The 26,752-nt window shown below is 40.9% G+C and overlaps 1 protein-coding gene across 1 annotated transcript; it reads left to right on the forward strand.

Annotated features, from left to right (window-relative positions):
* The first annotated feature begins 20,619 nt into the window (after positions 1 to 20,619).
* On the forward strand, positions 20,620 to 26,344 carry LOC138182503 (kynurenine/alpha-aminoadipate aminotransferase, mitochondrial). Its single transcript, XM_069118413.1, has 8 exons — positions 20,620 to 21,006; positions 21,115 to 21,302; positions 22,126 to 22,296; positions 23,044 to 23,304; positions 24,003 to 24,182; positions 24,866 to 24,992; positions 25,369 to 25,577; positions 25,702 to 26,344. The coding sequence occupies exons 1-8, from the start codon at positions 20,913 to 20,915 to the stop codon at positions 25,783 to 25,785; spliced, it is 1,314 nt and encodes a 437-aa protein (XP_068974514.1). The 5' UTR covers positions 20,620 to 20,912; the 3' UTR covers positions 25,786 to 26,344.
* Positions 26,345 to 26,752: the final 408 nt, after the last annotated feature.

Below are 26,752 nucleotides of genomic sequence, written 5' to 3' on the forward strand. Positions count from 1 at the left end.
AAACGTGAAATTTACGTGCGGTTTCTATGATTTCTGATGAAAGATACGTACATGCGGATGGTTAATGATACGTGCGTTCGAAATTCATAGTTGGGTTCACACATGATACAAATTTGATACCAATTTATGGACAAAATGAAATTCATAAAACAAGAAGTTATTAAATTGATTTCCTTTTTCGTTCGCTATTGCTGCGCATTGTGATGTTCAATCGCGCGAGAGAATAGAAAGAGATATGGTTTATGAAATCGTAATTGGAAAAATAATAATAGATCGACTTTTAATGTTCCACAAAAATTAATCTATTAACAAGGAAAAACCTATTTATTGGATATAATAGCTTCTTTATCGATCTCTTGTTCTTCCGTTGCTGTTTCATTTACAACAGAATAAGATGATATTTACATGCATAAAGATTAAAATTAATCCTAACTGAAATTAATTTTCCTTTATCGATTTCCAATTACGTTATTACAGAATTCTGTAGTCAAGAGATGATCCGATTAACAGCTTAATATATATATATATATCTATATATATATATCTATATATATCTATAGATATATATATATATATATATAGATATCAATACATACAATAATATATAGATACAATATAATAACAATAAAATAACACAATTATAAAATAGAATTCTGTAAACCATTAAAATCATTTCACAAATTTCGTTCAACCCCATTCATCGCTCTTTTGTATAAAAACATCGTGACATTGTGAAATAGATATTTAATAACGTACACGAATAATCGACACATGCAATGGATACATACGTAAATCTATATCGATCCTCTCGAGATCTTTTGTACGTGGTTCCCACGTGCCCGTGTGTTGTCGTGTATGGCGTTTACGCGCATTAACAAGCGAAGCCGTTTTCCACGCCGGCAATCTCGGTCACGAATCTAGCTAAACCCGGCACGAGGAAGAGGAAAGTGCTTTTAGGTTCTGTAGAAATCAGATCACAAGTTGCATTTAACCGGATCCCACTTACCGCGATAAATATCTGCCCGAGGGAGCCGGGCTACGTTACGAGATCGACGCGTTTATTTCGTGGCTGGCCCGGTTCGAGCTGCAGCACTTAGCTCCAGTTTTAGCTAATTTCCTGAACGTTGATCCTCGAGCAGAACGCTCAAGGGATCCCAAACGCCGTTCCTCCAAAAGATTACTCTCGCTGTGAAAAACTCAGGTAGCCTCCGTGATGGTTAAACGTTTTAACCTGTTTGACGTATTGGCAGCAGCTGATACCGATCCCAACTTTGGCAGATAAGCGAGAACCCTCTCTAATTCGGCTAATTTTCAGGCATTTTACCAAGGAAGAAAAAATACGAGCCTGCTTTTGTGGAAACTTTTTTTTCAATTGTTTTAGCAAATAGTAATCTCGATTCTTCGTATACAATAAGATTAATGTAAAAACGAAAATGATTTTCTTCCAAAATATATGAACAAACAGTTCGTATATTCGAAGATCATATAACCGGAATTTATCTTACTTCTAACTTCTAGTTACTGCTAATCCGAATAATCCATTTACTTCGGAGGACTGGTATAAGCAATAGCAGATTTTAAGAAACATTAAAAAAAAAAACACCTGTAACATCATTGCTTTTCAGTTTTGGAATTGGATGAATATGGCGCCTAAGTGATTGGTCAAGCTCTAACCAAAATTTGTTTTAGTAAAGTTGCCACAGCAGAAATTTTGAAGCTACAAATTGCTCGCTTGAAAATCACAAATAATTCACCACGTTACTCAAGCTCTCTACTACAATCTCCCACAATGTCTTACTATTTTCACTCTTCTTTCAAGCAAAAGAATTTCGTACACTATCCAAAATACTGTACAAAGTGTCCCATTGAGTCTCCAATAAAGGGAACAAAATCGAATCTCTACGAAATTGGCTAGAAATCCCGTGCATGAAAAACCTCCCTGAATGAAATTCTTCGTTGTAGAGCATCTTAAAGATCGTTGATCAGGATCGATCGACGGTTGACAATGGCGCGTGACCACCGTCGCCGAAAAGAGCAACCGTGTATTAGCTAGACCAAGGAGGACTGTTTGCAAATCGGGACGCGAGCCTTCGGGACGCAAGTATAATAAAGAAAAACTAAGCCGGTCTATTCACGGGCATGTGAATCCTATAGCCAAGCAGCTGCGTGGTGGTCCTCGATGACCGAGATAAGTCTAATTTCGTTGTGCCGGCCATTGAGACCGTTTGCACGACGCTGAGATCCGCTCCAATTTTCCACGGGCGGATTTTCTAGGGCTTCAGTAACTCGCTTGTTGCAACGACGATCACGAGGTGCGAAATAGAGAAGCAAAGAGGCGAGATGAAAGAAATCCAAAAGCGATCGTAGGCTGGTCGCAGAAACATGTTTTCCGTGCTTGAATCGGGCAAAGAATAGCTTGTTTGGTTTACAGTAGCCACGGGTGGCGACGCTCGAGAGGTTTTGTGAACGTTAGACGGATTTTGCGACAGGTTTGGGGAAAACTCTCAGCGGGTAGTCGAAGCAACGAAAGAAAGATCTTTAGGTTTCGAATGCTTAATCCGTCGTGCGCCACTGTGAGTTTTGGAGTAATCTGGAAAATTCAGCGGCACAAAGGAAAAGAGCGTCGAATGTGGAATTGTGACGTGGAGTTCTAATAATTTGTTCCATCGTAATCATTTATTTTGATAATTTAGGAGAGATTGATGACGGTGCGAAACATATGATAATCTATTTTTTCCTTTTTTTCATGGAAGATAGAGTTTGCTAGGTAAAAACTCGATGGACACTGTTCGGTTATTTTCCAGATTGATCGTCGAGGCAAGGAAAATCGTCGCGTTGCGGCGAACGCCACGAATTTAGGTTTCATTTTTGACTTTTTCGGCGGTTTCAATTCGCTCGTTCGACCAGCTCCCAGTGGCGTAGTCCGCGACTAACGCGAACTACGCGATATTAAAAGAGCGACATTTTCTAGGGATGACGAGGGGCGGAGCTCGGAGAATTTGGATAGAAATCGAGTTAGAAAAGATTACGGGCATGTACGTGCTATGTGCGCACCGCATATACTACAATGCGCATTTCGAACAATCCCGAAAAGTGTTGGTACATTGGTTTTTAATTCGCGTTCCGCGCCGATAGCCGGCGGTCCGTCGTCTGCAAGAATTCCACCGTGGTAGAAAACGCAATTTCATTCGCAATTTCTTTCGACAATGCGCGACAATCGCGCAATAATCGCCGCTGTGGGAAAAAAACGCCATCGATGTTTTACCAGTCACGTTCCGGCCGGTGGAAAAAGTCATCGTCGGTCGAAACAGTCCCGTTTATTTACGCTCGTAATATCGGCTAGTAAAGACCAAACTACCTCAGGGACGTGTAGCATCGCGGTGAAAAGCTGGTCGATCGGCAAAGAGTGTCTCCAGCCCATGGAACTCTCCTTGCAGTTGGGGCAAACGAAATTTCGAAATCACCAAGTGAGAAACGATCGACGAGGCGCGGCCTGGAGTCTCGCGTGAATTCGCCGTACGGTTTGAGAACCACTGAGACTGCATATCCAGAGAGCAAATTACCTTTGCAGCCCACAGGACAAAATCGTTCGTCACTGTCTCGCTCACATTAGCGGGTGTACGTTCGCCCCGTTTCACCTCGTTCAGTCATTCTTCCTCTTTCTCCATTTCCCTGCTCACTCTCTCTCTCTCTCTCTCTCTCTCTCTCTTGCTTCACCGACACACCTCTCCGTCTGCCGTTCCAGCGATCTCTCCCTCTCCCGCCTCTCTGCACCCGCGCTCCACCGTCCTCCGTGGTACTCCGGCTTAATTAACTGTGTATACACTGCAGTCAACTCCTACCGTTGTCTTGCTCCCGCCAATTGGAGCTCGAGCCGAGTTCTCCTGCTCCACACGCCGGCGACGACGACGACACACGCCACGGGTATCCCCCGGTTTAATTCTCGCGGCATGATTTCATCAAGTCAACCATCTCTGAGCTGCGTCCCGTTCTCGCCGGCCGCTGTTTTCCTTTCGCTTGCTCGTTCGTTCTCGCTTTAGCTAGCGGCTCGTCGTACCCGCGACTCTACTCGTCGATTTAGCGTCCTCGACGTCGACGCGTTCTCGTCGAGACGTCGCGAATTAATTAACCACCTGGTCGGCGACGATACCGTTGCGTTTTACGGCGAGAATTTCGCAGACTCTGCGGATGCGCGTATGTAAAATAAAACGAAATTCTTTTCGGATTTGAGATCAGATCTCAAACGAGTCGCAGTTTCAGCGAACATTCGAGTCGTTGTCTTTCGATTGATCTTTCGTTGAACCTTCGTTAATAATGCGACAGAATTAATATTCCAATGTTTAGTATTCATTTCGTAATATCTATTTTCTAAAGATGACTGTTTGTAAAGATGACTAGCAAAGTGGCACAAACGAAACAGATATACTGTTTGTTCGTTCGCTGATCTGTAGATGTAGATGGTCAGTTTATAAACGTGGCAATTTTGGAAAATAATAAAAACAAAACTGTAATTCGACACTTTCAAATTTCTAGCGGCCAAAATCATACACGTATACGCATGCATTGCATAATTTAGAACATAATTTTTAATTGCAAAGTGTTGTTTTAATACATGCCGCGAAATCGCAACCACGTCGCTTCGCTGTCCGACCTCGTGTGTACTTACTCCTAGATCTACATATACATATATCGCGTCGCGGAGGAAATTATCATTTTAAGAAACGTTCATGCACCGAAAAATCATTCCTTTACCAATGTGATACTCACGGTCGATCTCCCTCTCTCTCTCTCTCTCTCTCTCTCTCTCTCTCTCTCTCGAAAAAAAGGTATCACGGAAAGCGAGTAAATTCGCGACGAAATCTCTTCGACGCCTGCGTTATCGCACCCGTTTCATCACGATGAAGGCGAAATACGTGTAAAGAGAGAGAGAGAGAGAGAGCGCGAGACAGGGCGATAGTAAGCGCGCGCGAAAGGGAAGCGGAGGCCGGGAGAGAAGTGGGAGAGACAACGATTTGGCGTGTACAAAAAGCACAAAATTAAATTTCGGTCCCCTCGCGCACGCAATATACGAACCTTGGTATATTCTGGCTGGGAAGGGACGCGAGGTCCTCTCCAATGGCGTTTAGCGGTACGTTAACTATCATTCGGTCTCGCCCTGGGGCCAATTCGCTAACCCGTGTTTACCGATGCCCAGGGCGCTGTTAAATAAACTACAGGGACGAGAACCGGGGTCAGACAGTTGTACGCGCGATTAAAAGCGTAACCGTGACCGGGGACCACTTGGAGGAACGCTTCATGCATCACTTAGATGTTTCTCGTGTCAAACTGGCGACTAATGGCAAATCGATGACAGTGTTCGTGATATTTGCAACTGATCTTTGAAACACTTGGAATCGAACTAGATCTTTCGGTCTGATCTAAGTTAATAACTCGAGAGATTTCTAATATAGATCCTTCGTATGGATTAGTATCAAATTTGGTTAACAGCTAATACCATCGTCAATTTTAGCTTGGAATAGAACTCTTATTTCAGTTGAATATAAAACGATGCAGAGAGAAGAAAGTGGAGTATCTGGGATCGCTAGAAATTTATTGATCTAATCTAATTTTAGATTCCTGGTAGAATTATATTTCCCATAAGTTTACGTTACATTTCAATTGAAAGCATAAGTAAGGACTTGTAAGTTATGAATTTGGTACTTAGAAGAGAAACTTTATCGAAGTTGAAAGTGAAAGATCGGTTATTCGTAGGTGAGTTTGAGAATGAGAAAATAGACGGACGAGTTATATTGTAATCGACAATGCTTTTATCTTTGTCTATTTTGTAAAACAACTGTACATAATGTGGAGAATGTTTGATAAAAAAAAAAGAAAAAAAAATAGAGAATACTACTGACTATTTTAAAGATACAAATCCATAAAATCTATTACAAACAGGACAAATCACTCACCCGTTTTATCTCCAAAATTACATCGCTATGCCCTTTCGTTACTATTACTTTTCGATTTCTTCGAGCTCGAACGATGCAGGCAACGCCACGAGGGTAATAATTTTATCAAGAACGGACGAATCGAGGAGGAACGATAAACGATAAAAGATAAGGGGTACCGCGTTCTCACATATACTCGTAGGATGTTTCAGGCGTTATCAAATTTGAAATCGATTACACGGGCTTTGTCGCAAAATCGGATCGCTGCAGATGGACCAAGCGTGCTTCCTGCTGCGTGCATATGTGCCAAGATACACGGCAGAAACGCGCGAGGCGTACGATGCAAGTTGCGACGTATTTATCTCTGTTGGATACTTTTGTAGCTGGTACAAGAGTACCCTTTCGGGCCATGTGTTCCGTTTACTAAGTCTCTCTTCGCTATCCCGCTTTCTCTTACTCTCCGTCGCTCATTTCGATCGCTAGCCTTCTTCCTGTGACCATTATTACTCGTTACCAACCCGTGATCCCATGCTTGCAATAATTGCAATGGGATTTTTGTCAACGAGTATCATTACTGGATCGCCGAACAGGATAACTATGCCCCGTATCTCGTATGCTTCGGCAGAATTTAACCTTCTACCTGCAGGGCACAAGTGTATACATCATTGATAGAGCGACAGGATACTTGATGCGTAGATCGTATTTATAGGAAATTTAAAGTTACAAAAATGCATAGAATTTTTGTTTGTACTTGTTGCGTTTCTTCTCTGGAATATATAATAACATAATAACGCATCCATGATGTTTTGTAACGAGATTATGTCATAATAAATTTTTTGAAACATTCGTGCAAAACATATATTTACTCCCTGAACCAGATAAAAGGACGCGTTAGGAATATGAAATTGTCCGACGACGTATCGAACTTTGGAATTGCTCTCTAGGAAAGACGGAAGATTTATCGTTTTTACGTGGAAAATTTCAAGATGCAAAGAATGTATTTAATGCAAAAAAAAAAAAAGAAAAAACGAACTAAATTTGTACAAACTAGTCGTGTTTAAAAATATAAATCTACGTAAGAATGGATTGTTTACTATTTTTTAATCATCTCGACGATTCTTCGAAGGACGAATATTAAGAGCAAGTAATATTTTCCGCGAGCAGAAAATCCATTAGACGTAATCTCCGTATCAATGAAGCGAAGTTGGGCCAGAATTAGTCAGGAGGAATACGTAAAATTACGTTACGGTAATCGAGCGTCGGATAGAAGATTCCGGCGAACGAAACCGGAAGTGAAGCGACAGCCAGAATTCGCGAAAGTCGAGCGAAGACCGAGTAACGAGATCACGCTAACGGAGTTCATCCGGCTCGTTTATCAGGCACACCAGCTTCCAGCTTGCTTTTGCCGGGATCAAGATCCACGGATGCGTATGACGCTGGGTACTAGACAATTTTCCTCGCTTTCCTCCTTTCTCCTCGCTTCGTCATCGTTTTCGTCCTCATCCTCATCTTTGTCGTCGTTCTCGTCGTCTTCTTCGCAAAGCTGTGATGTGTGCGCTCGCCGCTGGTGGGCTCGGTCGTTTATGCGAACGGAATTTACGCGTCTGCGGCACATGGTGCACGGCTGACTCGGCTTTATAAATCCGATGTTCGTTGGCGTTGTGTGTCGGGATTCGGCGGTGGCGAGGCGAGGCAAGACGAGGCGAGACGAGCGCCCTCCGCCAGCCATGTTTGCGGGTTTATAAATTGGGTTCGGCGCTGGGGATTTTTCTATTAGGACAAAATTGGTTCTTTCAACCGCCACCAGGGCGGTCGGTTCTTCCCTCTCCCTCCCTCAGGCTTCGTCGTTTCAGAACCGACGGCGTTCCACGCTTACCCGAACTCGTCGATCCTCTCTCCGTGTGTACGTCCCTTCTCGTCCTCTCTCCTCTTCGCCGTTTCCACTCTTCTCACTTTATCTTTCTGTCCCTCTCCTTTTTCATCCTAAAGCTTCTCTCCTTTCAATTCTCCTCGTGCTTCTCGCTCTTTCCATTCCTGTCTATCTATTCCTCTCTCTCTCCCTACCGTAGCTTCTCATCCGGCTGTCCTCGTCACGAGCCAGAGAACGAGAGGAACGCTCTGTGATGGGGTGATTCGCCAGGGGCTGATGTGCCTCCCCGGTAAGGGGAGGGGATGCTCGTGGCAGCTCTCAAAAGTCGATATTTCCGTCACCGGTGTTATCGGTGTTTCCTACATTCTGTGTCCAGCGTCACCATAAACGAGGTTACCGATCAAAGTGCCGCCGTCGTCGACGTCGTCGTTGCCACGACGCTCTCTCGACTTTCCGCGGGAGAATCCGCAGCAACGGGGATCTTCCGATTCGCCACCGATCGTTTTCCATCTTTACGTTTGGTTTCTGAACGTCATGGAGGACGCTCGGGAACTATTGCCAGGTCGTTCCTTAGCGGGAACGTTGCTCTGTCTCGAGGAAAATGGTTTATCTGGAAGATAACAATAACGAATTCTATAATTTTGTACAAAGCAAAGATGCCATTACAGAGAAACCGTGCGACACCGCGAATTTCACTGTTCTCTGACTTGTTGCTTAGATCGCGGTCAATCGTTAGTAACATTCGCGATGAAAATTTTCCTCGCGCAAAAATTTCCAAGGCTCTCGTGTAGAAATATATTTATACGACATTTTCGCGAATTTTTCAAGTTTTAGATAGATAGTGGGAGATATTCGACCGAATGGAAACGCGCTTTACACACGTTGTATCGTTCGACGGAGTTAATTAGGCGACTTTCAGCGAAACCCACGGCAGGAACAGCGAGATTGCCATGCGAAATAACGTAACTCGGTTAAACGCGCCACTTCAGGCGGCTTTCGAACTGTACTGATCAAACTATCCTCGAACATGACTTGCGAAACACTTTGGAATCGGTTCTTATTAGTTTCTCTATTCCACGAGTTTGCTTCGGCCTCGATACTTACCGGCAGAATCTAATTAGTCGACGCGCGTTCGACACCGCCGGAATTAATTTCATTCGTGCCGCACGATTAAGAAGACGATTGTTCGCGATACTTGATTTTAAATGGCGCTATTCTTCTCATTACCCTTCTTCTTCCACGCGTCCTTTAGTTTTCCCCCTTTTTCTCTTTTTTATGCTCTTTTTGTGTTTTTTGTCGGTTTTCGCTTCTTCGTCGGCGGTGTTCCAACGCGCGGCTAATTAGCCGCCGCCATTTTTCCATGGGGCAACCTATTATCGGCCATTGAGGCAAGAACCGGCTAGCCGGAATAGAAATTTAATGAGGTTTACCGCGGCGAACCGGGCGATTTCGCGAATACCCTCGTTTACGAGGCTGCACGTCGATTTAAAATGTTAAAATTGATACTAGTTTGATCTTTTCCCAGGGGAAAATTTTTCTTTTCTATATGACATTTTTCTTCTTTTTTATCTTTTCGTTTGAATTTCTTTTCTCAAATAATCTCAAATAATCTCAAATAATCGAGACGATTAAAACGATGATAATGGAAGTAATATTATATATTCTTTTTAATCTTAACGGTTAATAATCGCAGAGTGCTGTTTAAAGCTGCACTTCGTCGCACTTCTAACAACATTGTCATAACAGAGAGAGCATTCCTGCGACGAGAAAACGTTTCTGCGCGTACGCGCAAGGGTGGTGGACTAGTCGCTGCAAATATAATAAAGGAAGATAATGGAACCGGCTTCCGTAACGAGCAACAATCAAATCGTGCTGTCTCTCGATTTCTTCGCTCGACAACGTTTCCCTTTCTTTCTCTCCCTTTCTCTCGCATCTTTCTGCTCCCCTCTTTGTCACGACGAAACGAACAATAATACAAGTTATACACGACAGGCAGACCGGCTAAACGGGAACTCGTCGTCCCGTTCCCGGGGACAAAATTATTCGATTTGCCCGCCGTGAAACTCGAAAGTTATCGAAAGTCCCGTGAGGGGTGACGAAGGGCCGGCCGTGTAAGAGGGCGAGCCCCGGTCATTTGGCTTGACTTCATAAGTCATTAGAATCAGCCTTGAATCGAGTCGTTTGTCGCGAAAACACCCGGTACACGCGAGAACGGAACTGACGACGAGGACAGTGGCGGCGACAACGCTATAAACGGTATACCACCGCGGGGGTTGCGAGCCGCACGAGGGTGCAACGAAGACAGAGACAGCGTGGCAGAAGGGGGTCGCGCGCCTAACCAAATTACATCAATCCCATTTCACATCGTTTTGACATAGCAATTGAGTTGAGTTCCGCGCAACTGTTGTGTTTTTGCTGCGTGTTCAGGAGCGAGAGGAATGCGAGAGCATCGTTGGCGAAGGGGACGGGCAAGGGGAAGAAAGGGAACGAGAAGAGGAGAAGAAACGAACGAAGAAGAAGCACATCGACGTCGTTCATCGTCGCGGGAAAACCAACCCCCCCCCCCCGCGAGGAACGCTTCAAGTTTTCACCCCTCCGTTTTCGAGCGAGCCGCAGAGGGCTCGACCGGAGTTGGATGCGATGGTGGCGAGGGGCAAGTGCCTTAACTTTTCCTTATCGAAAATAAGTCGTTAGCCGGCCTTTCATCTTTAAACGAGTTTTCGCGGTGCGCTGAGTTTTTACCCGGCCGTTCCCCTGTCTCCTCCTTATTTCTCTCTCTTTCACTTTCCTGCTTTTTCTTTTCCCACTCCTGCTTGTCCCTTCTTCTATATCTCCATCCAGCCACTTTTGCTCACGTTGCCTCGGTTTAAGGGATTTTTCAATTTCACCGTGAGAAGCTAATTTAATTTCTACGCGGGACCGATGCGGTGCAAAGAACCGGTTATCCGTTGATACCTGTGCCGTGGACGATGCGTCGTACGCTATGAAAACGTGCCCTACGTGCAATTATTTCTGCAACTATCGAGTTTATATACTCGGATTAGAAGATACTTTTGACCGCGTAGATTCGCCTCGTGTAAGATGTCGCCTCTAATTACCTGCTGCTTGATGCAATCCAGAGAGACTGCGAGCAGTTACTGAATTCGTTACAGCCTGTTTCTCGCTTTATTTTTCTAACGAGCTATTAAATATTCAGCAGTCGTAATAGCCCGGAGTTTAATTAAAGCGACACTGTAGCAGCAACCTGCTTACAAACATCTTTCATGGTGTTCGTGTATACAGTTAGAACTCTATCAAACTTTTTCGTCGGATCATTATGTACAATGTACAGGGTGATCCTTAATTAACGTCACTGTGCTGTAAGAGGTGAATCGAAAGCTGTTTGCTAATTTATCGCTAAATGTGCGAATTTCAATGATAAAACGACGCGCCTTTTCACATTTTCATCCTTGTGAGATTATCGTTGAATCAAACAAAATAAAAGATTATCTCAGATAACAAAACTAATTAGTGTTATAAATTCCAATGTCTCGATAATCCGGTTCTTAAACATTTTCCGAACTTAATTGTATAAAAAGATAGAAGTATACACGATGCGATTATTATTACAATTACTTTTAATTAATTGTTATATTTACGATTGTGCTATGTCTAATAATATATCAAATATATCTGTCCGTATAAATTTGAATCGCTGCGGTAACAAACAGAAAAGAAGAAAAAGAAAAGAAAAGAAGAAAATCGAGTTTCGATACAAGAATCAGAGCTTCTCGAATGAACTACCCGAATCTAGGGAATCGATACTATTACACGGTGATCTGTTCGATCGTGCCCTTTTTATGGATGAAAGGAAAACAGTTTCTTGTGCTTTCGGTCAATGGAAAAATGAGATCGAACAGGAATGGAACGACAAGAGAGAAACTTGGAAGCGTGTTGCCTCATTGTCGGCGTCGCTCGAGGGAGAAGCGGGAACCAATGGTCCCCTTCCTCTTTGTCAGCCTCGTGGTGTGGCTTAGAAGAGTACAATGCTGTAAAACCGCCAACAATCCGCTTACCAAGTGACATCTTTACGCAATTACCAATAATTGGTGGCTGGTCGAGGCGCAGAGCCTCGCAAACCTAATTAGGATAAAGAATGTAATCGGAGACGTTTCACGAGGGTTGTGGCTCGTACTACTCATTGACGACTGTAAGACAATCTTCTCGTGTCGTTTCAGGTATATAGTAATTGACGAAAATGTCTGAATGCTTGTCACGCAAGAATCTTTTGTAAATAAATTGTACCTACTCTTATGGAAAGAACGTAGAAATTTTATCAACACTATGACAAGACACGATTATCATGGTTATAAAGATACGTAACGTTTATTACAAATTTACGCTTCACAAAGGTCATAGAAGTAATCGAACGGTCAATTATCGATCACATATAAACCTTTCGACAGCGTACTAAAATGAAGGAATTCGTATTTCGTATATCCTATCGACATTAAGTAGAAAATATCGTACGTCTTCGACATTTCGTGGCTAATAAATTTTTGGAACGTTGTTATGTATGACAATATTTAAAATATGAAATTTATAGTACTATTTATATATATTCTCCTTCCTGTTGTACGTATTCGGATTTATTTGAAACATCAGCAGCATATCCATAGAAATTTCCTAATAATTTCGCAAGTTAGAATATTTAAAATGAGAAATGCTTAAAACGAGCTCTCCTTTCTTTTTCTAGCTTATTTTAACAATCTCTTTTATCGTTAATTTTTCTTTAATTTCAATTTGATCCGGAGTGGAACCAAGGAAGTCGAAACACAACGTTCCGCGAGCTAATTACAAATTATAGAGGACACACAGAGCGCACCGATTTCGTTAATAGCTGAAATAAGATTTAAAACTAGTGGTGCGTTCAGACGTATTTTCAAAAGCGATTTAATCTTAATTCGATTGGTTCATTATTCGAACGTAATCGGGTTAATGCTGGTTCGATACGAAAGTAATTTCTACCGTTGCATAATTCATCCTTCGCTCTTCATGGGAAGAAAATTCGCGGCAAATTGACAGAAGAATCGAATGTCGCGTGGAATTAAAGGTACGTTCGTTTTGCTTCTAAACGAAACAATCCATTTACAAATGCAATATCGTTTCTAATTAATCGAAATCTACAACACACGGCCAACCCCCGTTTCTCGCAACGATTGAAAACACCAGCCGTATTCCGTGTTTCTTCGTCCACGGCTCATTAACATAATCGTTTAACATACCGTTTCAATTGCTCGCTCGATCTATGCTCGAAACGAGACGAAAACGTAATCTATTCGCTCGGCTTAAACGTGATAATCGCATTATCGAAATCGAGTAATAATCAAATGAAAGCATTTCGTCCCGACCCAGATGAGCGTCTTAACGAAGTTCCACCGAATTATCAGCAATTATCGGTCCTTCGGTGTAATTCCGTTAGCCACCGTTGAAGTTGGAAAAGGCGCCAACTAAAAGCTCGCTCTATCGAAAGGTCAAATCGGATTTCAGCCTCGAGACCGTAGGAGAATCCTCTCGATTAAATCAGAATTTTCCACGTCTCGCGCCTCCTCGATCTTGCTATTATGCGAACAATACACGAAGAAAGCAACCGATCGAACGTAGATTCGCGTTTCACAGCGAATTTCCTTCTATCTTTGTGTATCAAAGTGGCAAGGAAAGATCTCAATCGCGGTATCAAAAATCAGAAAGAATCGTGGAAGGAAATGACGAAGGGAGACGAGTGGAAAAAGGAACGAAGCGGAACCATCGACGGGAAGTCTATAAAGGGGGACGCGAAATATTCTCCACCCCTTCTGTGGCAACGAGCTCCGTTCATGCCCGAATTGTAACCGATACGTTTGTAAAGGAAACCTAGATCCGTTGATTCCGCCATTCTCGAGCACAATAAAATTGCCCTTTTTTTCTGCTTTCCAATTCCACGTTCGTGGAACCCGACTCGAGCCACGATCGCTATGTATACTTGAAACGTATATACACGTACGAGCTACGAGCGAAGAGAAGGGAACAAGAAATAAGGGAAGAAGCTACGGATCGACAAAGAGAAAGGAGAAATCGTGGAAAGAGAAAAATCGTGTGAAAAGATAAGCTTAGGAAACGTGAAAATGTTGTGCAACGTACGACAAAGAATGTGGTGGAACGAAAACAGAAAGTTAAAGGGTGGTACAGAGTGGAAGAGGCGAAAGGGGCGCAAGGGGGGGGATGAAAACATACGTAAACACATGTTGTTACACTTGGGAAAGCACTTCTGTTAGAGGGTCTCTTTCTGAGACGGCTTATAGCGTGGCAGACAAGGCGAAGAAAACGTTTCTTACTCCTCGAAACGACGTGTGGCGACAATTCTATTGTGCATTCCATTCGGTCGGTCGCTTTGAGATACAAGCACGCATACTTCTTTGTCCCAACGAACCACCGAAGGTCAGGTTAGAGGGGGAAGAGGTTGGAGGAGATGTATAGGTACATGGAGGATTACGAAAAGTGGAGAGAGGTATTTTGACACCCCGTATAATGGCTCGACCACGGGGTGCACCCAATTAGGTAACGTTGGGCGTGAAGAGCATAGTTTGCGCCCGGAATAAAATACAAAACTATCTCGTAAGCGTTCAACCAACTGAATGCACGGAAACTTTCGGCTCTATTCATCGAATCGTTTAGGATTTTTCTTAGCGGCAGAACGTTTAGAGACACTGCACCAACGAGGACAACATCGGGCATTAAACAATAACCTTGGTACTCGGGTTCGTAGTAGTTTGAGCAGGATTTCTTAGAAGCGTACAATGTCTTTTTATATAGTAATTTTATACAGAAGTATTACATACATACACACACACACACACACACACACACATATATATATGTATCGGAAAACGCACAATGTAAAAAGCAGTAAAGAAATAACATACTTATAATACAAATAAGTAAAAATGAGAAAAGAATAAAAGTATTCGTATGTACCGGACGTGACGGTTCATCCAGGCACGGGTGTTCACACCTTCATCACTTTGGGCCGGCTGCGGGCGTCGATGTTGGCCATAATTGTTACAAAACGAGGAACAACCTATCGTCGAACCGATTAAGAAACACTTTTATCTCATAAGCACGTACCGCCGTGAATCAGTCAAAGTTCACCGGGTGACACGATTCTTTCCAATAATCTCGCGCCCGTCGAAGGAAATTTCCCGGCAGTTGGTAGCCGGCCTCGAGGAACTGGCGCCTCTTCTCGATGAATCCTCGACGATCGACCAATACGGGGCGAGGCGACACCGTTTCCAGCGGGAAAATAATGAAATTTGCAGCATAATCGGTAGGCAATTCATAGTCGCTGAGTGGTTTCTATTAAGGCTAACGACAGCCGGCACCGAAGGGGCTACGGAGCACTCGAAGGAAGACAATCTCCCGTGAGGAGATGGGCCTTTTTTTTCATCCCCCGCTTTCGCGCGCCTCAGCCTCAGCCTTCTGATCCTCGTCTCGTTCTACCGCCAATCCTGAGGATCTATTTCCTATCGGCGGACCTATCGTCTCTTTCTTTTTCACCTCTTTGCTTTCGAGAACTGCGACACGATTTCTCCTCCTGGTTCCTGCTCCGCCTCCTTTTCTAGCCTCTGCCGGTTCGACCATCCTCCTCCTTTCTCCCTCTTTCTTTCCTCATCGTCGTACCTTCGTTACCGTGGTCGTTGTTCCTCTTCGGCTTCGTCCAACCTCGCTCGACTATCCGCCGCGTCTCCTCCGTCCAGAGACCAGCTCTTTCTATCTCACCTGTGGAGCTGACACCGACTGGCAAGGTGGGGAGAGCTGTTCAGGTGGGAAGCAAGCGTAAGCGGAATCGTCGGAGAGTTGATTTTAGGTCGGCTAATGTCGTTTCGCTTTTAATGAACTTCTCCGTTCGTTAAGTACGTTTCTCCATCTCCGTCGCCTGCCAATCCGCGGACCAGTTTCTTCTTCTCCCTGGAGCACCTGATCGGATCTTCTTTATTTCTACCTCGCCAACGGTCATCGCGCGTCTCACAGATATTTGCGAATTTTCAGAAGCAACTTGGCCAAATTAACAACATCAAAGACAACGACGATCCTCTCATCCGCGGATTCTCCTAATATTCTATAGTTACGTTCCTTTTTATTTACCAGCGCGCCTCTTTCTCTTGCCGATCGTTTAGCCTTTATTATTATTATTAGAATAATTATAAATTGTAACAATTTTGTTTGCAGAATCCGTGGAAGCAACAAACGCTTTATATTTATTATAGTTTGCCAAATAAGTGTAAGATGTCGCTGCCAGGAAAGCTTAATATCGTTTAAAACTCGGCAATCGAGATCGCTTCTTAAGGAGAATGACCATGACCATCTTCTCTTTTTCGATAATCGCCATTCGAAATCATTGGAAAACATGTTGGTTGAAAATTGCAATATTAATAGATTTCAGCAACAAACAAGATTATCGAATAAAGATTCGAAATAAAATGGAATAAAGAATCCGAGGAGTCTATCGATCAATGATATATCGGAATTTTCTAGTCGTAAAATGGTAAGCACGCTCGTTCTCTCTTTATCGCAGCGACGTTAAGTAATAACGATTGTTGCATCATGTGCATACATGGAAAAACATGTTAACGTAAACAGGCAAATAATACAATGATAATCGATAAGAATCGTTCGTGTAATTTTTGAAAATATTTGCGTTATATAACATCGATCTTTTCCTTATCTGTAACGATATCTAATTATCGTAACAATCTCAAATTATCATTATATTGCCGTTATAATTACAATTAGCATTATAGAAGTCTGTTACTGTCATTCGTATTATTACCTATTCGGAAAAATTCGTTAATGACAAGCTCGATAACCTCTGGACAACTAATTAGCGATCACCTGTGAACTAACATCGTTCCAAAACAAACGGGTTTCGTTGATTAATATCACATCGAACTTTCAAATGCAATCTCGGACCTTGTTAAACTATCGTATTAGCAAACTACAAGAACACAAGAATACAAAAGAATAAAGGAAATTACTTTGAGATTGAGAAGAAGATATTTTTTCGAACCATTAAACATATAATAACACCATTAAAAACTAATAAATTTCAAATCATTAAATGACGATAATGATGTATAGAATTATTAATACTTTCTTTTCTTCGACGAAAGATTATCGTCGCGTCAAGGTACTTAGTTTTTATATCTGATACGGAAATACACGAAATAATTATTTTTGAAATCTTATTCTTTCTTCATTTTTCGTTATTTTATTACGCTATCGAAGGTTTGATATTACAAATAAACATAACGAATATACCTAACAACCATGAGTATTAACAATGCTTATTTGACATTGTCTATCAACGAATTGTATCGTACTTAAGATCGACATTCCACAAACTTTTTAATCTTTCTATAAAAGTTGATAAGTATATTTATTATATGATAGCTATACGATGACACGAATATGACAACAAGAGAATATATTGATTTTATTGGTAATAGATGTGATTGAATGTCAGTCTGGCGGTTGCTTAAATTCATTAGCGGAGGAAAGTGGCAAATGAAATCGCAACAGTGTGACGTTATCCAACCGGTTTACGCGAAACCACTGTGTGAATGTTGCTTTCGTTTGAATTCCTTCGAAACACGATTCATTCGGCGTCATTGAACTCTGAAAATTCGAGTATCAATCTCATTGAACGAACTGAAATCGGTGCCAAAAATAATTCTCGATTTCACAAGCAGATTACAAGAGACGAATTTTTCTTCTCCGAGTTTCTTAGAATACGTCCAATCGTTCTAATTGTGATATGGTTATAGCCAATCTTTTCTAAAACCGCACGCATATCTTTCTATTCCCATGCATTACGTAATTGACTCAAATATGGTGTATCTATGACTATAGAGATAAAGCGATGCTATCTCGGATTTTGCATAATCAAATGGTGCGATATAGTTCGGTCACGTGTTTCAGAATGTGCCATCTCTTATGTTGTGTTATATGCATATATTTTCACACTCACACATACAGTGGTCCATGAAAGAATTTGAATATGTATAGAAACTTTGTACAGATACGTTATATTATGCGTCGTGAATAAAACATTTAAAATTTCGAATCATTTTTTAACGTACATTTCCTCAATAAATTTTCAAATAAACCTGAAAACGCGTAGGACATAAAAAAACATTTACTTAACAAATTTTCTTACGTGGTAACGGTTGATAGATCTTGAAAACATACAATACTATAATACTATCTTCGATACTGTGTTTCACTTTTCACATAGCAAATACCTAATAATTTCCATGTGCATGTTCTGATAACTGAAGCTGATTTCAATTTTAAAAAATATAATAATCGTGTATTATCATAGCGTTAATCGAGTTTCAAACGGTTTTATATAACGTAGTATATAAAATAATCGTAACAGTTTGCCGTAGCATATATATTCATAAGTATTTACATATCGATTGCATATGATTAACTTCGAAACTTTCGAAATTCGAAAATTTCACTCGATTCGACATAATCGTCCCTATTCCCTCGATGACTCCTAAATAAACTTAAAGCAAGTATCATAAAATCCTTAATACAACAGAGGTTTCGTCGAATTTCGCTGAGAAGCATCGAGCAGTTAAGTTAGTCAAATAACCATCGCTCAACTTTTATCCGGCGAATCGAATACAAAACCCAGAAGGTTTACCGTGCAGTTACCCTTCGAGCAAACTTCCCACCTTTTGCCGTGACCTTCGTCTACAGTTTACGTGATTAGACGAGTTGCTGCACGAGAAAGAAACGCAGTCTACACAGCAAACTTCGATGTTTCTTGCGTCAGCGCGACGCGCGACGCTTACGAAATACCTTGTATAAGATTAGCGGCGGAAGAAAAATAATAAAACTGGCGTGCTCCAGCGATTTTCTGGTGGGAGTTGGTCTGGTGGTTCGTTCCACCCAAGGATCTACAATGTACACTTTCATAACCAAACTACGTGTACACTGGCTGACGAAAATATTTGAACGCTCATCGTAGAAAACATTTATGTGCATGTGGCGCGTGTCGCATAAACATTTTTTTCAAATCGAAAGTAAAATGAAACTAACGTGAAATTGTATATAAAAGTTACAAGATATTTATTGCAAACGTATATTTAGTAAAAGATTAATATGCAGCATGAACAGCCATTTTAAGGATAACGGCTAGTCGAAATACTTTTATGTCTCACTATAGCGCTAATGAAATTTCAAAATGTTTCGTACGACGTATTAATAATATGTTTACAAAAAGTGACGTACGTATTTACAAAAAGTGTAGACGTACGTTTGAATACTTTGGCGAATCTGTATGTATAAAAACATACTTCAAAGGGAACGACCGATTACGGAGAAGGAAAAGAATTTATCAGGACCGATTAATTCTTTTCTAATTAAAAACTTCCATTTCTCGCGAGTTGACAATCGAATGTCACGGTTCGTCGATGATATGTCAACGAATCATCGTCGAACGGACGAGGAATCGACGTTGATTCGTCGCCTTATCTATTTCTTAACAACTTCCCACAAACGTATCGCAAATGTGAAAGAATGTTTTTCGAATTGCCCCCCGCTCGAAATGAAAGAAGGATAGAGATCCGGACGCGTATTCGTTCACCAACTTTCCTAGAAACGATCGAAATAGAGTGCGTTTTTGCCTTAAACGGAAGACAGATAAAGGCTTGGACGAAGAGTAATTTCGTAATGAAGCAATTAATCTCGTCACGTCGTGCTTGGACGACGTAATCGTTAGACATAGAAAAAGCTTTGTACGAAAGTTCAGTGTTTTGTTCGATTTTACTTACGGCGATATTGGATTTTATCCCGATATTGGAGTTTTAGTAACAAATGGCTAGTTCGATTTGATTAGTCTCTTTTTTGTCCTACGGTAATATAGTTTCAGTTCGATATTTTTCTCCCCGAACCCCCCCCCCCGCTTTTTTTTTGCAACAGTTCGATTGCAATCGTGGTGTTACGAGAAGGATAATTGCAGTTTTTGGTATCGTTGGTATCGGTCGAGTAATTGCCCCGGAGATCATTAACGGTGGCACTGTTGACGGAAACCGGGTCATTTTTACTATCAGTTTTACTGTCATCCGTTCAGGCAGACGAAACGCCGATCTTTTATTACATCATGACAGACGATACGTGTTACGAATCGTTCGTCAGACGTTTATGATAAATCCCACGCACGATCGAAAATCCCAATTTTCCCACTGCTTGTAATCTATGATGAAATTTATAAAAATGTAAAAATACCCTCCACGAGTCTAGAGCTAACTCGTGATAAACAAAGTTCAATTTTCTTATTTTTTCTTTTCTTTTTTTCATCTCAATAACTTTGATCGACCGACATTTTTCCCAACGGTAAAAATAAGACGCTCGATACGTTAAACGTTTCGTTTATTCGTTTCATTTCAAAGGTATCAACGTTTACGCAAAAAATCATCCACCCGTACAAGATTTATTCTCATTTGCGTATCGGAACTCGTTGCAACACCATTGTTTACAGCTGGTGGTAATCTCGCATCGATGACTATTGTTTGTAACATCCTAGAACGAATTCCTTGAAAAAATTTCTCGATCTTCGAAGCATTTTCATCATCCTAAAAGATGCTTGTATTCGAACATTCACACGAACGTTGGTAGTTGATAGTAATGGTAAATAGTCGAAGCAGCTACTATGTATCGCCGTGTATTCCTTTTCGAATATGTTAATGCTATCTGACGCAACCAAAGCTATCGCTATATATAAAAGCTGGGTAAACGAGCCGCGCTGTCAGTGTTGATAGTAATAGCGTTGGTGTTTCATGAAAAAGAATGTGTTATTAAACGATCCATTTCTATTTTCTGTTCTTTTCCGTTCGCTGTTCGCGTGTCCTGTTCGCCAGCCAGAAGTTTTCTTTTGTCACTAGCATATCGGGATTTGTCGCGAAAACAGTCGCATTTTTTCCATAGCTTTGCTCGCTATTTGCCATTCGTCTCGCTCTCGATCCATTTGATATTCGAACCTGCGCTGATTGGCCTTCGAGGTGCCAATCGAGAGAAAGTGAAGGAAAATGCATAAGACGAGAGAAAAATTCGAGATGGATTATTCGTCGTTCAAGACGGATGTCTCTAAGCGTAGAAGATCGGCCACTACCAGGGAATTGAGTAAGAAGATAAAATAAGGATTTTTGTCAAAAACCTTATTTATTAGACATTGGTGGAAAAAAATTGGGCAGACAGTTTTCTAACGACGTCCTTTCGCGCGTCTTTCAGCCAAAATAGCGTATTCAGCGCCGAAGAACGTGGTCTCGTTAGCGGAGGGTATGCCGAATGAAGAAACCTTCCCTTTCACAGAGATCTCCGTCAAACTCAAAGATGGATCGTCTTTCACCCTTGACGAGCGAGAATTGGCTTCAGCTTTGCAGTATATTCCTACTCAGGGCTACCCGCCGCTTCTTCAGGTAACTGAAAATTGAATTTCACTCGGACCAATTTGTTTTATGGATTCGAATTGCGAGTTACCGGCACGCCGCAGAATCTTCGTTATACCTTGTCTAATGATTTCTATCTTTCTGCCATTTTCTACAACCGTGCCATATACGAGAAAATACGTACACGATAAAATAACATAAAAGCGGCGATGCCGATGTTGTTGCGTTTTTAATCTCGATCAGAAGATGATTAGACACGTTGAAGAGTTCCTAGAATCTTGCCTCTAAAGAAACATGCGATTCTTAAATTTTGCGCTATTCTTCGATATATTATTTTCTCGCTCGACGATAGTCGCTCTTATCTTTGTTGTTACCAGAGACGCGAAGTTTGCCACGTTATTCGGTACCTCGACCTACCAGATCATTACATTATGCTCTTCGATCCAACGTACGTACTATTTTGTTTAACCATATAGATTAAAGATCGACGTTTCTTAGACTCTACTGTAAATAGTCTGTAGCTACGAAGAGTAAGATTAGAATTCTTCTTAAACCTATCGAATCAAATAGTCCGTAATTACGAAGAGGCAAGTTAACACAGCTTTTTTCGTGGATTATACAATGAAAATCAAAGATAAAGATATCCAAATGATTATAAAATGTCACATCCCTGTCACTCGATAAGGATCTTGAACGGCATTTCTACTCGAATAACGATTACATTTATCAAAAACGCGTGGGTAATCGTACGTTTGTAGTTAAACCGCTTCTTTCTCACTTTTTTCCTCTCACTTTGAGATAACGCAATTGCCTTCAATATGTTTAACCACATTGAATACTAAATTGGTTTCAGAGCCTGAGGGAGTTCCAGAGAAGGACGCACGCACCACCCTTGTGGGAGAGCCGTGACATCGTGATCGTCTCTGGATCTCAGGACGGATTAAGCAAAACTCTCGAGGCCATACTCGGCCCCGGCGATCCTCTCCTGGTGCACGATCCTTTTTATCCGGGCGTGGAAGTTGTGGTAGGTAATTCTCCGCTATTTTTCACTCGATCGCGTTTCTCTTGATATTATGCGATTAGATTATTTCAAAGATCGAAACGAACTTCCTTTCTCTTTTACTTAGGATAACGGTTCCTTCTCAGGATATGTCGTTCTTGTTATATGGAAACAACTAACGGTCTCTCTCTCTCTCTCTCTCTTTTTTCTGAAATTAATGACAGAGAAATTGGAATTTAAAGAATATTTCATTCGCGGGGCGTTAACTGTAAGAGATACGAAGCAATATTGAAATTCTTGCTAGTGCGATAAAAGAAATCAGAAATCCGGAGAAATCCGAATTATTGTGCTGATGAAATATTTACGATGACCTGAAAAAGAACTTCTTTGTAAGTATAAAATATTAACTCGAGTCATTCGGCTTTCAAGATAATTACGATATTTCTTCTATTCCGATTTATCAACACGTGAGCTTTACAGGAATAAATATCTTTCCTCATCGTTATATAGCTAGTCGTAAAAGTCAAGTCGTATGTTTCAATAGATACACGCCTTTCCCCTCTTTGCTCCATACATAATCTCTGTGATAAACGGTCTTCGTTATTATGTACGCACATGGCAAGTAATCAGAATCTTTAAGCGGACAATTGACAAATAAGGAGTAACGGATATAATGCGGAGGTACACTTAATCGCTACGACGAATTCAGGACGCTTTTACTATGCAGCGATTGATAGCGTAGATTCGAGGAAAATCGTTTTTCGATTACAGGTCTCGCCGCATAAGGTGGAGCTGATCCCGATCCCTCAGGATGAGCATGGTGTGGTTCCAGAGATTCTCAGGGAAACGTTGAGGAACAGGGAGCTGTCTGGCAAGAAAATGCCAAAAATAATGTACATAAACGCCACCGGATCGAATCCCACAGGCGTTATTATCCCGTTGGAAAGGCGGAAGGAGATTTACAGGATAGCCTGCGAATACAACTTCCTGATCCTGGATGATGATCCTTATCATTTCATGCACTTCAACGAGGTGAGTGGTATTTTTATTCTTCTCGTACTTTTATTTCCGAAATATTTACTTTCTACTTTCTGTTTCTATTTCGTTGATTTTTCTTTCTTATTGCTTCACTCTTTAAAATATTTGTTCTTTTCGCTGATAACTCGTGGATATCGCGTAAAGATGTTAGGTATGATAATCAAAATGTTTGAAAGAAATAGAAATTACCAAGCGAAAAGTTATAAATTTATTATATCGATAGAAATTAATTTACTATCGACGTTGAGGAAGTAGCGAGGCACGAAAAATTAAGTTAATGCTATCAACGACACTAATAAAGAAAAATTACCATTACTTACACTTGTAGATCTCAAAGTCTTGCTGTTCACAAGATCCGAAACGTTGAGAAATGTTTAAAAACTCAAATATAATTTCGTGAAAAGAATTATATTATATCGCGATGTTTATGCAATTTTCTAATTCCTTTGGTCAGTATAAATTCATAGAGCATTTCAATCTCTCTCGAAACATACGACGAAATAGTTAAAACCATAAAATCGTCGAATGAATATCAATTATCGTTCCGACCAATTACCCAGAATATCATTTAGTTTCTGTATTAATCATACTAAATGTTATTCCACGTTCGACTGCCTGAAATAACAGTTTGAATAATTGTCACTGTCCATAGCGGAGAATTTTTGATAGCATGCGAAATGGGTTATGCGCAGGTGGAACCAAAATCGTTCTTATCGTTGGACACGGAAGGCAGAGTGATTAGATTGGATTCGTTCTCGAAAGTGATCAGCAGTGGTCTGAGATTGGGATTCATCACAGCAGCGGCTCCACTGATAGCGAGTATAGAACTTCACTTGCAGAGCAGTCACCTCCATGCCCCTACGTTATCCCAGGTTGGTAGGGTTGCTTTTCTACCCCGTAAAGCTTACCAACATTCTCCACCGTTGGTACAACTCGCAAAGCTTCGCCTCTAATCGTGATTTTATCGCAATACGATAAAACGCGATGGTAAGCTTCGATTATAATCCTTACGATGATCATACAAATTTCTAGTACTTGTTCCGATGCTTGCAATCACTTCCAATGTAATTCCAACGATGATATACCTACAGATAGATTAATCTTGCTATATTCCGAATTAAAACTTTGAACTTTTGCCAGAGGTTAACGATGCTGTAATGAAACAAGCCTTAAGATGCGCGACGCCCAATTTCAATCATCGCAATTTTTCAAAGTCGATGAATGCGTGAATACGTACGTACGTATAAAGTATGCATCGATACCGTTCCGATCGTCAATAAAACATATGTCACTGCACGCTTCGTAAAGATATGGTCGATGGTTATTATGTATCATTTTGTAGACGTAAATATTATTTCTTTAGTATGAAGATAAATCGCGTGAAAAATATCGGGAGCGCTTCGCACGCTTCGCGTAATTATCATTGGACGTATGCCCATCTTGTATCAACGGTGGCGCGTGTCGGTTGTTATCGCAAATGTAAACACAGAACGGTTTTTATCATATGCGAATGCGAAGAAGGGACGGTTTCTTCACGACTAACCGTTGTTTCTAGGTGATACTGTACAAGCTGATGAAATTATGGGGATACGACGGAATGATGAAACATTTCACGGGGATAAAGCGGTTCTATAAACAACGAAGGGATATTATCGCCAGACTCGCTGAGAAGCACTTGAGCGGTTCGTATAATTTGCAAATAACGGATAATCCTTACTGTGGAATATGCTTGTATTCTTGACAGTTCCTCGTTGAGTTGCTTTTAGTTTAAATATTTAAATATTTAAATTAAATATACACGTCGTTTGGTAAATTATTCATTTTGAATGTAATTTTGAAAAATAATTAAGTAGCTTTATCGTAGTTATTTATAATCGAGATTAGCTCATTTATTTAATTGTATTTACGATTGTTGATGTTATTTTTATTTTAAACGCGTGCCGTGCATTTGAATACTGTTTTTCTCTTAAATCCACGGAAATTATTTCGATATTCCTATTATTAGTAATGCCATCCTTGTTAGTGGTAGCATATTAATATGTATCGCCTACTTTGCAGGTTTAGCAGATTTCACGATACCAAGGGGAGGTTTCTTCCTCTGGATCAAAGTTCGAGACATTAAGGATACATGGAAGATGATTATGCAGCGAGGAGTCACGGAGGGTGTCATAATGGCGCCTGGTGCAGCCTTTATGAAAGATTCTAGCAAACCATGCAACGCTATTAGAGCAAGTTTTTCCAAAGCTTCTTACGAGGAAATGAACTTGGTAAGTTCTGACTATACGATAAATTCAAACTTACAATTAAACTAGTCCAAATTACTTAATATCGACTGAATTACGAAAGTTACCATTATTCGATATGTATAGTGTATAGTGAACTTTTTTCCAGGCAATGGAAAGGTTAGCAGATCTGATCAGGTCCGAGTTGCGAAATAATTACTCAATTATAAATGAAAATCCGTTCATCAACTAACGCATACGGGTTTTCTCGTTTGGTAAAGAACCAACGACGAAGGTTTTCGAACGAAGATTTGTCTATATTCGACAAAACTTATATCGATAAAGCAATGCGTACTAGAATATCGTATGTTGATATGGTAGAAATCATCGCATCGCAGAAAAAGATCTTATCGACGAATAGCGACATAGAGAAATCTACCTAATCTATCCTGCGAAACCTGCTCAAAAATATTTGTTATCTTATTTGCCAGAGGACCGTAGGATCAAATTTTTTCGCGCTTTAATATACATAATTTTATAATAATTTTTATGCAATTTTTTGGAATCATCCTATTCAATTTGATCATTTTCCATTTCATCGCTCTCGAAAACCATCGGTAACTTTTTTTTTTAACATAAGTAACGATTCGTGTAAATATCGTGTGTACTTAATTACCGTAGGAATTCGTAGACGTATCGTTAGTACGTGTATTTATCGCGGATCGGCATAGTATTGTATAAGTTTAAAATACCTTGTATAAAAGTATTGTTATGCTGTGTATTAATGTTATGTAAATAAAACTGAGTCGATCGATGTGTTGCGTTTTTCCTACTCCCCTTATCCCCCGTTCTTCGATCGTTATAAGTTTTCAAAGTCAACTCTTACACGTGTTTCTAGGAATTCATCGGTTGTTTAGAAGTTAGCTTGACACAGAAGGGAAAGATAAACAGGGGGTATGACGGCGTGACAAAAGTTCGAGCGAAAGAGAGCGCAACGCTATAGAATTAGGAGTAAGGGTGGAAGACAGGGACTAAACTCTTTCACTTAGCACTAAACGTCTTAACTACCAATTAATTGAACGAAATTAATTTAATCTGCTGCGATATAAGCTGAGAAGGATCCATCTTGCGGCCTGCACGTTTCCTCGATATCGAACCATTGCTGTTCGCTCTCGCAGATACGGCTGTTCGTACTTCCAGAATATCGTCACATATATTTC

The sequence above is a fragment of the Bombus flavifrons genome, chromosome 8 (genome assembly GCF_040668555.2).
Source record: "Bombus flavifrons isolate JBK064 chromosome 8, iyBomFlav1_principal, whole genome shotgun sequence".
In the NCBI taxonomy this organism is placed as follows: domain Eukaryota; kingdom Metazoa; phylum Arthropoda; class Insecta; order Hymenoptera; family Apidae; genus Bombus; species Bombus flavifrons.

What these genes read in the sequence shown, in the direction of transcription:
- LOC138182503 (XM_069118413.1), top strand. Translation starts at nt 20,913, where the DNA reads ATGCATAAGACGAGAGAAAAATTCGAGATGGATTATTCGTCGTTCAAG. An exon ending in GGCCACTACCAGGGAATTGA is followed by an intron (nt 21,007 to 21,114) that starts GTAAGAAGATAA and finishes CGCGTCTTTCAG; the next exon opens with CCAAAATAGCGTATTCAGCG. An exon ending in GCTACCCGCCGCTTCTTCAG is followed by an intron (nt 21,303 to 22,125) that starts GTAACTGAAAAT and finishes AATTGGTTTCAG; the next exon opens with AGCCTGAGGGAGTTCCAGAG.